The sequence below is a fragment of the Eublepharis macularius genome, chromosome 17 (genome assembly GCF_028583425.1).
Source record: "Eublepharis macularius isolate TG4126 chromosome 17, MPM_Emac_v1.0, whole genome shotgun sequence".
Classification (NCBI taxonomy): domain Eukaryota; kingdom Metazoa; phylum Chordata; class Lepidosauria; order Squamata; family Eublepharidae; genus Eublepharis; species Eublepharis macularius.
In genome coordinates, this window is record NC_072806.1 from 2504619 (window position 1) to 2516766 (window position 12148).

A 12148-nucleotide genomic window follows, 5' to 3' on the forward strand; every position below is an offset into this window, starting at 1 on the left:
AAGAAACTCTGGGACTGTGGGGTCAAGCCAGACCTCTTGAGGCTGCCGGGACAGTCCTCCGGCATGCAGGTGCTGCAGTCTTGCAAGGCACAGGGCCTCTCTTCCCAAAACTCGCTGTCCTCGAGGCCGAGTGTGACGTTAACAGCCCAAGCCACCACGTGCCGGATGCGGGCCTGCTTGTGCAGATTGCACATGCAGATCCAGGGCTGCCAGCTGCTCCAATGGACAAGCTTGTCCCCTGCAGAGAATAACACACTTGGCAGGGAGCCACGGCCCCAGATCCTAACCTCCTTAGGGGGCAAGAGGAGGGGGGGACTGCACCCCAGGGGCCCAGAGAAGGGGACTGTCCCCCAACTGCTGGGTTCACACCACCATCATGCAGGCGGTCTCTTGAATCAGCCAGTGGTTGAGATGAACATGCCTGGAGGACACCGAGAACTGGCCCTGAGCCAAGACCATTGAGCACAGCTGGGGCTCCTTGGGCGGGCTCTCCAGGATCTTGGGCATCGACGGGGGCCTGGACAGCTGCAGGCCCCTTCCTGAGACTCAAGACCCTCCCCAAAAGCATCACTAGCGGAGTTGAACAAGGTGGGGCAGTAGGTGTACCCCCAATCGGAGGACAGGTCATGGTGACTTAACAAAGCTGGAGGCTTCAGCAGCGGATTGGGTAGAGAATAAACTTAAGCACCGGAAGTGCATCCTCCCTCTTTAGAGGCAGTCTACCTGCAACTGGCCTGTTCTGGGTCCTCTTGCCCTCAAAGAGCGATGCCCCTTTCTTCCCCTGCTGTGAGGGCACACGCCTCATGCAGCAACTGAGTCGGTCCCAGCAGCAGATAAAGGGGAGGGGGGACTTTACCGACATCTATTCGTAAACTGGCAGATCCGACGCGGCCCGAGAGCCAGAGTCTGGAACTCAGTAGCAGCCACATGACCAGCGGTTGCCTCATCTGCTCTGGGACAGAGACCTGTAACTCGGAATCCTGCTGGAGCAACGGAGCTTGCTGCCACGGCAACCTCCCAAGGAAGCAACCAATCAGAAGCGGGCATTCTGGGCAACATTCTCAGCATCCTTTGAAACATCGCTAAGGCCAGGCGCTCCAGTAGTTTGGTGACAGGAGCAGTTATTTCTGAGCATGCCAAGGACTTCAGGGAAAGACTTGACTCCCTTTTAAGATCAAAACTTCCTCAAACATTTGCCTTGGTTCTGCGGAACTTCCTCCCACAGGAAACCCACTGGCATTCAATGTTTAGCCTTCCGGAAGTAAGTAAAACCATTTTTATTGAAAAGTAACAGTTTTAAACTCTCTCCCTGTTCAAGTACCATTTGGAAAAAAAGAACTTTGAAAATTGTTTTAAATTCCCTGGTCTTTGAGGAACAAAGTGTTATTTTTATTTAAAACCCCGTAATTAGTTGAAATGTGTTTTGCGGCAGGAGCCTCTGTGGGCTGTTGAGCTTGCAGGTGGAGAAGAAGCCCCAGTCCTTAACACCAGGCTCCTTGAACGCCCCATTGGTGGTGGTGGTGGTGGTGGAAGGAAGAGGAATCACTTCAACTGGAAGGCACCGTGTAGCTGGGCAACTTCCGGTGACGCCACAGACGAGAGACGTTGCTGAGCTCAAATGCGGTCAGATGGGACAGGTTGAGGAGTTCGTCAGTCCTGGTTCCGCCAGATACTCTAGACACAGAATTCTGGAACTCAGATCAAATATTTGGGTTTAAAAAATGGGTATCATGACCTTGGAGGCAGGGATAGGGTGTACTATACAGGCAATGTAGTGCAGTGGTTATGGTAGGAGACTAGAACTGAGGTAACCCCCAAGTTCAAATTCCAACTCAGTGAATAATTATAACAGTGTGCTTATATACTTGCTCTTCTAGACAGATTAGTGCCCTACCCAGAGCAGTGAACAATGTCAGTGTTGTTGTTATCCCCACATTACAGGAGGTGATGTGGGGCTGAGAAAACTGGCTCACCCAAGGCCACCTGCTGAGCCATGGCAGAAGTGGGATTCAAACTAGCAGCGTGCTGATTCACAGCCCAGCCACTTAGCCACTATGCTACAGCAGCTTTTGGGTGGCTTTGGGCCAGCCTCCTTCTCTCTCTCTCTCTCTCTGCTTTTCCTGGAGTGTGTGTGTACGTAAAGTGCCGTCAAGTCACAACTGACTTATGACGACCCCGGCAAGGGGCTGCCGTTGCCTTCCTCCGCAGCCTTCCTCAGTCGCCTCCCATTCAAGTACTGACCCTGCTTAGCTTCTGATATCTGATGAGATCGGGCAGTGCCATGCCGCCTTCCCCCCAAGCTTTACCTTGTATGACATATCAAATAATTTTTTTTAAAAGTTGCCTTATGTACTATCTGTTGCTTTAAATACACGCTCCTATGTGCAACCGGTGCTTCATATGGTCTAATGTCAGTCCTAGAATTGCTTATGCTCTGTTTCAGCATTTCTTCAACTCTGTATTGGATTCTTGCTAATGCTGTGTCTTTGTAAACTTGCATTTATTTGCCCTATAGCATTGTTTATGGAAATGTCTTTGATATTTACTGTACTAATTTCACACTGTGTAATCTGCCTTGAGTCTCAGCAAGAATGGCAAACTATAAATGACATAAATAATGAAATAAAATAAAAACGTAGCATAAAGATGCAATAAACAATATTGCAATTTAATTGGCACCAAATCTGCCATCTTTTAGGTGCCTGTAAACCCAGCTTGCCCCAACTAACATGCCCCCCAATCAATTTAAAAATCTTCCTTGAAGCAATCCTAGAAACAGTTAAGGAAAACTCAATTTCCGCTACTTGTATAATATCAGGCACATCTGCTTAAGCCCCCCAACCTGCATCACGGATTCTGTGTTCTTACCCCATCCGAATGGCCAGAAGGCTTGGCAGCCAGGGCGCCTTGGAGGTCGAGGCTGCTCAATGCGGGGCTGAAGGCTTGGATGGGGTTCTCCCAGCCGGCCAGGCAGTGCTGTTGGAACAGAAGGGATGGCCTGAGGCAGAGGACGAACCCCCCAAACTGAGGAATCCCTAGAGCTTGCTCAAGCGAACCAAGGTGGATTCACGGAGCCCAGCATCCTGGCTCCAGCAGTGGGCAGCCATTGACTTCTGGGGAACACACAAGCCGGGCCATGAAGATCTCAGCTCCTCCTCCATTGTGGGCCCATCTCGTGAGGTACACTCTCTCTAAACATGGGGGTTCCATTCAGCTGTGATGACTAAGAGCCACTGTGGGCTCCTCTCTCCTCTTCCACCAGCTTTTAAAATCCATTGACTTCTGGGGAACACACAAGCCGGGCCATGAAGATCTCAGCTCCTCCTCCATTGTGGGCCCATCTCGTGAGGTACGCTCTCTCTAAACATGGGGGTTCCATTCAGCTGTGACGACTAAGAGCCACTGTGGGCTCCTCTCTCCTCTTCCACCAGCTTTTAAAATCCACTTTGAAAGTCATGTAAGCCATCCATACATCTTGGGGCAATGAGTTCCACAAGTTTATATGCATGCTGCATACAGGAGGATTTCCTTTTGCCTGTCCTCAGTCTACTCTATTGGGTGCCTCAGAATTGGAGCATGATGGGAAAGCGAGAAAAACATTCGCTCTATCCTGCTCCTCCATGGCCTGCATGATTTTATAAACTATCACTTACCTCCGTTTACATTCTTTTTCCTAAACTAAACAGCCCAAACTGTTTAGCTTTTCCTTAATAGGGAAGGTGTTCCGAACTCTTAATGGTTTTGGACGCCCCCACTTCTGAACCGTTTCCTGTCCTACAGTATCTGTTTGGGAAGGGTACAGAGTCCTCTCTTCCCCTTCAGCTTCTCTCTCTGACCGGCATTCTGGCCTCTGCGCCCAACTCTTTTTGCCAGCAGCTGCCCCTGCCCTTCGGCTCGTGTGAATTTTTCCCTTTAACCAATTTGTCCATGCAGAGCCCTCTCGAACAGAGATTTATCAACAGTCTGTTGCTGACAACCTCCCCTGAGTAGTCGTAACATTCCTGTGATATCACAGCGGCTCACATGGCAGTCGAGCCCCCCTTAGCAGCGAGAGCCAGTTATGAGCATAGATTAGAAATCCCAAGATGATAAAGGCAACAAACCTCAGGACTGGGGCTAAATTGTCCCCCACCCCGTCCTCACATTTTTGTGCGTGTGTGTAACCAATTGCAATTTCCTTTACTGTTCTCTGTAATGTGACCTTATTTGGGTTTGGTGCTGGCCCCAAATGCCAAAGAGGGGGCAGATTTCCAGGGGAAGTCATGGAGGAAATCTCCACGCACCATCCCTTCAGATCAGCTTCTGCCAAAACTTAAGCCAGGAGAAACTCACGGAGGGCAATGCCAGGTCATCTGCTGGCTCGTAGCTTTTCCTGCGATGGATTTTGTGCTTGTAAGCGGGCAGCAGGGTGGACCGCGGGATGCTGACCCTACAAAAAAACAAAACATCCAAGAGTGGCAACCACATTTATGGATGAAGGACTGATGTGTGAAAAGAGGCACTTTTCGATTACATAAGCCAAGAGCGGTTCTTCATTCTGGTGCAGTCTTCTCGATAGTGATTTCCAACACACAAGAGCAACAAAAGGAGTGCTTCAGCATGGTTTTGTGCAGCCCAAGACTGATCCTGTTTGCCCCCTTGGGCACCGCCAGAAACAAACCCTTTCAATTTTGTGCGCTTTGCACGCTTACCAAATTTGGACTCACCTGACAAAGGCTGGTTCCACCAGAGTTTCCGGAGGCCGCCGAGTCCTCGGGGTTTTGCAGACGGGACAGGCAGACGCTGAATCCACCGGCACAGTAAAAAGGCGCTTGTTTAGGCGGTAGCAGAAGATGCCTGCAAGACACACCCAAAACTGCTGCAGGCCAGGTTGGGCGCGCTTCGCACTTCTCCTGGTCTGCTGCGGTCAGAATCTGGTATGATACTGGGGCACAGATTTCCATGTCTTGGGGCCTGAAGGCTTCTGAGTGAAGCTCAAAACCAGAGACCTCTCCCTAGCCTGAGGAAGACAGACCAGAACTTATTTATTTATTTACATTTATATTCCGCCCTCCCCGCACCGGCAGGCTCAGGGCGGATCACATTTGTGTACATTAAAAGTACAACCACGGTTTAAAAACATAATAGATACAGTATAAATATTTTAAAAACCAGCACAAAGCAGTTCATTAATCCATTTCCAACCCTCACTGAAAGAAGGAGGAAATTTCTTTTTTGGAGGTGGATCTTCAATAGGGAGGGCCCCGTTTTACCCTATTTTGGCCAGCGGGGGCCCTACCCAGCATCAAACCAACACCTGGCAGAACAATTCTGCCTTACAGGCCCAGTGGAATGATAGCAAATCCGTCCGGGCCCTGGTATCATTAGACAGAGTGTTCCACCGGGTTGAAGCCAGAACCGAAAAGGCCCTGGCAGCAGGATAGCTACACTGGCAGAGGCCTCTCCCAGCCCCCGGGGAGAAACAATGTCTCATGGCACATAGGCTGTGTCCTTTTGGCACCGAGGGATAGAGACTGAGCCCTCTGGTTCATGCACACATGGAACTCTTTGTGGGCCACAGAGAAAGGATGGGAAGAGGGAGCCTGACCGTACACTGATGAGAAGTGGATTCTCTCTCCGATTCTTGCTCAAGAACCGAGGAGCCCAGAGCCTCTGACCTGTTGGGAAACAAACGGGCAGAGGATCACTCTGAGTCCTGCGGTACTGCTGATGTAAGCGGGTGCTTTCCGTCAGACTCTTGGAAACAAGAACGTGCCAGATCTCCGCTCCCCAAGGAACCAGAGATCAGGGCTGAACATTACGGGGGAAGGAACCAGAGCTGGCCTGCAGAGCAAGAGGAGGGTCAATGCCCAGCATCTCTAGTTAAAGGATCTCGAGAAAAGACCTCTCTCTACCATGGAGAGCCAAGAGACAACGATCCTGAACTAGACAGACCAAAAGTTAACTCCTCGGAAAGCAGCTTTGGATCCCAAACAAAGACAGATGATGCAAGGTAGCAATAATTTTTTTTTAAAAAAAAATTCATTTTGAAAATGCAGAATAAATTGAGAAATAGGCACATTTATATAATATATGCATACGTGAACCCTGCATCTCTGGCCCTCACAAAGGAGATATCAGCCCCTTATCCTAGAGAACCAACTCAATGCAGACCCGTACCCTTAAAACGAAGAACGTCACTGAAGCCAACATGCCCTCCTCTTTCCCATTTATTTCTTTTAAAGTGGCCAAGTTACCCTGAGCCGCAGCTTCCAACATTATCCACAGGGACAAATAAACAAACAAACCAACTCACAACATGGGAACATAAAAGAAAATATACCAAGTCTTAACACGACAAAATAACTCAGTTTTTTAAAACAAAACCAGGAACAGCCAGAGGAAAGAAATTTAAACCATATTAGCTAGATACTGGAAGTATAAAAAAATGCAGTTGTCAAGAGAGAGAAGAGTTCAGTTATGGGCCTACCCCAAAACAAAGATAAGAATGGGGAATTTTACTGGGGATTTCTGGTCTACAGCCTCAACAAATAGAATTAACTCTTTCCCCCCACTCTAGTTGAAACTGGACAACAATTTAAGATGTAGTGTATGCTTCCTTTATATATATGCTTCCTTTAGAATATATTTTGATGTCTTTAAGTTCTTTTTTTGCAGTGTGATAAATTTTAAAGGAATTAGAAGAAAACTTACAAAACTTTGATACACACAAATCAAAATGTTGGTGGAAGCCACCAAGTTTTCACAGTTTAGGAAATTGTGGCACCACCACCGAGAAGACCCCGTCTCTAGTGACAGCTCACTTCACTTCTGAGGATGGGGGTGTGGCTTACTGTACTAGGCCTCCCTCTGGATATCTTAACTTCCAGGAGTTTAGTTTCTCCTTCTGGTCTGGCTACACGAGCTATACACACGGGGCCTTTTGCCTTCGTGCCTCAATCTCACCGTAAGCATCCATCGTAGATGCAAGCATCTTTGTTCACCCGCCGGAAGTCTTGCAGCTCAGAAAAATACTGCTCTGGTTTCTCTGACACTGAAGAGTCCATGTCTAGCAACCCTGGAAAGAGAAGGAAAGGGGTGTCCGAGAGAGCTCAGACCACAAAAATGCCGCTGCCAGGTCAAACCAAAGGTCTACATGCTCCTGTTTCGCCCAGGAGCCAATATGCAGTCATCCTGGCTTGGAACAGGTTCCATTTAGCTATCATGTAGCATCTTCTGGATTCTGGGTTTTCCTGCATTCTGGTATGTCTTGCCTTAGACGTTTTTCAGGTTGCATTGCTTGCCAGTTCTGTAATCCTAGCCCTACTGCATTGTTTATTGGATGTCTTATGCTCTCTGATGGAATTTTTTAAAATATTTTTTTATCTGCTGTGAGTCTCTGGGAGAAAGGCAGGCTATAGTTGATGCAAGCAAGCAAATAAATATCCCCCCAAGACCACTGCAGGATGTAGAAATCAAATTGCATTAGCTCACAGGAGGTGCCCTGGAACCCCTTCTGCTCCAAAAAGGTAAAGCAGCCACACCTGCAATCCAATCATATCCCAGGAAAGGACGAACCGACCATTCGTCTGCAGGGGGAGAGTATTCTTCAGGGTCTGACACAAACGTCACGCGCCCGGCCTCCTTCTGAAAGAGAAAATGCCACCCCATTTGCTAAAGGGCAGGGCCCTCTTCCAAACAAGAGCTCGCAAGTTCTATGCCAAGGGGACTGTGTGTGTCTGCAGAAATCAGTAACTTTGGGGTTGAGGTGAGAAGGGAGAGCATGCTGCAGCAACAAGATCGGGAAGATTCGGTTTAAGGGCTGACAGCTGCCAGCTCTTAAGACAAAGCAGGCAAAGGAGAAAACTGCAAACACCCACCTTCGTTTTCTCTTTGGCTTCTTTGCACTGCGGCGTGAGCAGGATCGATCTGGGAGTCTGCGGCATCCGAGCCGATGCTCTTGGCCCACAGCTGTCTTTGGCTTGCACCTGGTCTGGCTCCGCTCCAGCCCCCCGCCTGTCCCTCTCTGGGGGCCTCTGCATGTAAGCAGGATGCCTTTCAGCTTCTGTTTGGCTCACTGGAATGGATTTCCTGTCTGGGTCTCTGGAAGTGTTTTTTTCAGCGGCTCGGGCAGATTCTCCCACCATCACTCCCTCCTCAGCGCCCTGGGAGTCTGGAGGCAAAGATGCTTGGTGTACTTTTTCTTCCTCCTCTTCCTTGTGGGATGTGGTGGGTTTTGAGGGGGGCCCAAGGCCAGGCCTTGCCACGTGGGGACTTGCCTCCCTTGACACCCTGATCACAACGCTGGTTAAGTTTTCCGGAGCCTGGCCTTGGTTCCCTTTCTGGGATAGGAACAGAAGAAAAAGTATTTCCCAAATATGTATCAGCCTCCTACACTCCCGAAAGAGCCAGTGTGGGGGCAACGTCTAGACTGTTAGACTAGCACTGGGGAGATCCTAGTTCAAATCTCAGCTCTGCTGTGAAGCTTCGGGGTCATTCCTGGGCTGTTCTCTGATTGCACTGGGTAAGTTGCGGCTATAAGCAGCGGGGGATAACTATGCAGCTGCCCTGAGCTCCTTGGAAAAAGAGGAGGATAAAAATGTAATGGACAGGCACAGCCTTTCACCTAGAAAAACAAACTGCAGATTGTCTCCTGGTGTAGAGGATAGACTGTCGGGTTAGGATCTGGGAGACCCGGGTTCAAATCCCCACTCTGCCCTGGAAGCTCTGAGTCACCTTGGGCCAGTCACATACTCTCAGCCTAACCTACCTTATAGGGCTGTTGTGAGGATAAAATACACAAGAATAATGTACGCCATTTCTCCTAGTGGGGAGAAAAGTGGGGTAGAAATGAAGTAAATAACTAACTTAATGAACGTAACCCTGCACAGTTGTCCCTCTGCATACCCCTGTTTGGGGAACTGGGTCATGTCTGCTCTTTCTTTTTGATTGCAGAGGCGGAGGGAGAGATTTGCCAGGGAGACGTTTCCTGAATTCCTCTTGATTTGCCTTTAGTCTCTGCAGGAGATCTTGATTCTTAAGACGCAGTTTCTCCAGCTGTTCCATCTTCTGTCCCTGCTTGGAGAGAGAACAAGACAGGAGGCTGCAAGCAGAGCCCAAAACCCTCTCTTGATTTCCAAAACAACAGATCTGTCTAGGGGACTCATCTTCGGATACGGGACTGGGGTGTGCGTGCGCACACATTTCAGCAGGTGAAATACACTCTGTGCATGTTCAGAGGTGTCTCTCTGTGACTTCACAGATACTAGAGTTGAGCTTTAAGCTAAAATATCAGTCCTTCGTGTTCTTTCTAAAGCTGACGTCACTGAACTTCCAGCTTTAAATTGAACGCTGTTTCTTTTTTATGGACATAGAGGGGATTTTGCTAAGCACCTCCATGGTGAAAACTTTGAAATTTGAGTGGGACCAGGTTTACTGGGTGGGGGACTGTGCTGTCTTCAATCAGAAGGGGTGGGCAAAGAGAATCATGCTTGTTCAGAAGCAAGACGTGGTGCGTTTCCTCAGAACTAGAAACAGCATAAAAAACGTACCCAAGAACACCTCCTCCAGTTGCAGCCCTCCAATGTCAATAAAAGATGGGAGCTAGAGAATATCTTTACTGTGGCCCATACCGTTAACAGCGGGCATTCACCTCTTTGCAGCTGCTTAGCTGTTCCTCCTTCCTCTTTGCACCAGCTGTCAAGGGATTAATCCAGACTTCCGTGGGTGTGCTTTGTGCTGTTGGTTGCCATAGGACCTGAAGGAAACAGCTTTTGCCAGGAACCTCCAAAGAGTACAAACAACTTTACAGTTCATTGCTGATTCGATACAGAAACATCCAGAGAATGCAGTGGGGGAGGGAGAAAACCAGCCCCTAGGTGGTGGCTGTGCATTTATATACTAAATAACATTAGGAGACCATGACTTAAACTGGCTAACTGCAAGACTAACCAAGTGAAGTTTTTACACCGCAACCCTACGGAAAGTTACGCCAGTCTAAGTCCATTGACTTCAATGGGCTTAGACTGGAGTAACTCGCCATATGATGGATGATCGCAGTTAGTTTACTAATCAGAAGCAGGGCTTCACTGCAATTCAGGATCCAACCCCAACCTCTGTTTGCAAATCTTAGACACGCCCCCCCCGCCCCCCCCCAAGAAAGGATAAAAGAGCGCTCCTGAGTAGTGCAAAGTGCCTTTCTCTGCTGAACCAGCTCCGGAAATTCCTTGCCAGGGTCTAGAAGGCAACTAAGCCACTGGCTGAAGGGCAGGGGGGGGGACAAATTCTGATTTGAGGGGCTGAGATTTGTATCTTCTGACGCTATTGTGATCCACTGATCCACAGATATCCTGTTACCTCTCCAGCTAACAAGGCTGTGCTTGGGGGGGGGCAACACCCCCCACCCCAGCAGCTCCTGAATCAAGGTTCAATAGGCAACCCTCGCTCCAGCCCCATAGATCCTTAGCCCCATGGAGTCTCCTCGCACCTCGGGGCAGCCAGAGGCGCCCCCCTGCAAGAACTTCCCTGCTTCAAGGCCCAGGGAACCCTGAGCTGCCCCCAACTGGATAGACCCCCCCTTCCCTCCTCAGCCCCAGAGATGCTTTTCCCTTGCCCAGCAGCCCCACATGGTGCACCAGACTTCACTTTGCACAGAAACTTTCTTTGCAGCCCCCCGACCCCTTTTGCAGCCCCAGGACCCAATGGTGAGACCTCCCGAGCCCCTTGCCAGCCTCCACCCCGCAGCTCAGGCTCAGCCAAGCCCCCTTCTCTGGGCCAAACAACAACCAGCTTTTATCTCCCCCCCTCCAGCCCCCAGCCCGCACCGCCCCCGCCTTCCTCACTCATTCACTTTCTTGTCGGTTTCTTTTACTATGTAGCAACCGGAGAGCTTCCGAACGCGCCCTGATTGGCCAGCCCGGCCCCTTTTACCCGGCATGCAATGCACCAACTGCCCGCCCCCACGTTCCCTTTTAAAGGGACCTCCCCGCCGCCCATCTGTCCATTCGCTGCTCCGCCTGGGCACGGGGCTGGGGGCGCCTGGTAGGGCGCATGCCAGCCCTTGCTCCCCTAAGGGCGTTGCAACTTTCCTGAGCCACACACGTGCACACTAGGGTTGCCAACCTCCAGGTGCGTCCTGGAGAGCTCCCGGAATTACTGCTTTGGAAGGCGGGCTCTGTAGCAATTATATCCTCCCTAAACCCAGGTAGCCCCCCAAAATCTCCAGGAATTTCCCAACCCTAGCACCGCCCCCCCCACAAGGGTTGCCAGCTCCAGGCTGGGAAAGACCTGGAGATTTGGGGAGGGGGCTGGAGCTCAGCAGATTATAATGCTATATAGCCCACCCTGTAAAGCATATATTTTCTCCACGGGAACGGATCTCTATGGCCTGGAGCACAGTTGCATTTGCGGGAGACCGCCAAGCCTCACCCGGAGGTTGGGAACCATACAAAATGCAGAAAGTACAGTGGCAATTATAGCAGACAGGTCAGCGTGCAGGCCCACAGAATGCATAATGTTATATGGTAAAAAGCATGAAGAAAAGCACAAATCCAGTCCAAAATACTCTGCATTGGATTTCTGCTGGTTATAAATCTTTGCAAATTTGCCTGCATAGACCCCGTTACACTGTTTATTGAAATGCCCTTGATACTGACTGCACTGACACTGCGTCATCAGCCTTGAGTCTGTGAGAAAGGTGGGCTAGAAATAACTTAAGTAAATAAAACGATCCGGTCCAAGCACGTGTGAATCATGGTTGTTGTGGGTTTTCCGGGCTGTATTGCCGTGGTCTCTCTGTGACACTGAGAGATCTCTGTCTTTTGGTGCTACACCTCTGACGATGCCAGCCACAGCTGCTGGCGAAACGTCAGGAACTACAATGCCAAGACCACGGCTATACAGCCCGGAAAACCCACAACCACCATCGTTCTCCGGCCGTGAAAGCCTTCGACAATACACGTGTGAATCGCTGCCAACGGTCAACGAACCGGCAAAACGCAATGGATCAAACCAGCCATTGTCAGTGCCCATTCAGCGCAAGTCCAATAGTACCAAACCTCCACTCTGGCTCAGCAGCTGGAGTTTCCCTTCAACGCTTTTCAACTGCAAGAGATTTGCAGTTGGGCCCAATTTAAAAAAGGTATTAGCCTACTTTTGTAGATGGAGTCCT

The 12148-nt window shown here is 49.8% G+C and overlaps 1 protein-coding gene across 6 annotated transcripts; it reads right to left on the reverse strand.

Moving 5' to 3' along the window:
* Positions 1 to 1262: 1262 nt before the first annotated feature.
* MIIP (migration and invasion inhibitory protein) lies at positions 1263 to 10873 on the reverse strand. Of its 6 annotated transcripts, XM_055000980.1 has the most exons (11): positions 10821 to 10873; positions 9632 to 9763; positions 8887 to 9054; positions 7860 to 8321; positions 7524 to 7626; positions 6946 to 7057; positions 5593 to 5657; positions 4707 to 4836; positions 4333 to 4429; positions 2869 to 2976; positions 1263 to 1694 (listed from the first exon to the last, which is right to left on the reverse strand). In XM_055000980.1, exons 3-11 carry the CDS (start codon positions 9043 to 9045, stop codon positions 1548 to 1550), a joined length of 1383 nt encoding a protein of 460 aa, XP_054856955.1. In that variant the 5' UTR covers positions 9046 to 9054; positions 9632 to 9763; positions 10821 to 10873; the 3' UTR covers positions 1263 to 1547. The 6 variants fall into 6 exon arrangements, with proteins under 6 accessions (XP_054856955.1, XP_054856957.1, XP_054856958.1 ...); XM_055000982.1 differs by lacking the exon at positions 10821 to 10873 and having other exon boundaries at positions 7524 to 7623; positions 9632 to 10545; XM_055000983.1 differs by lacking the exon at positions 10821 to 10873 and having other exon boundaries at positions 1263 to 1688; positions 9632 to 10545.
* Positions 10874 to 12148: the final 1275 nt, after the last annotated feature.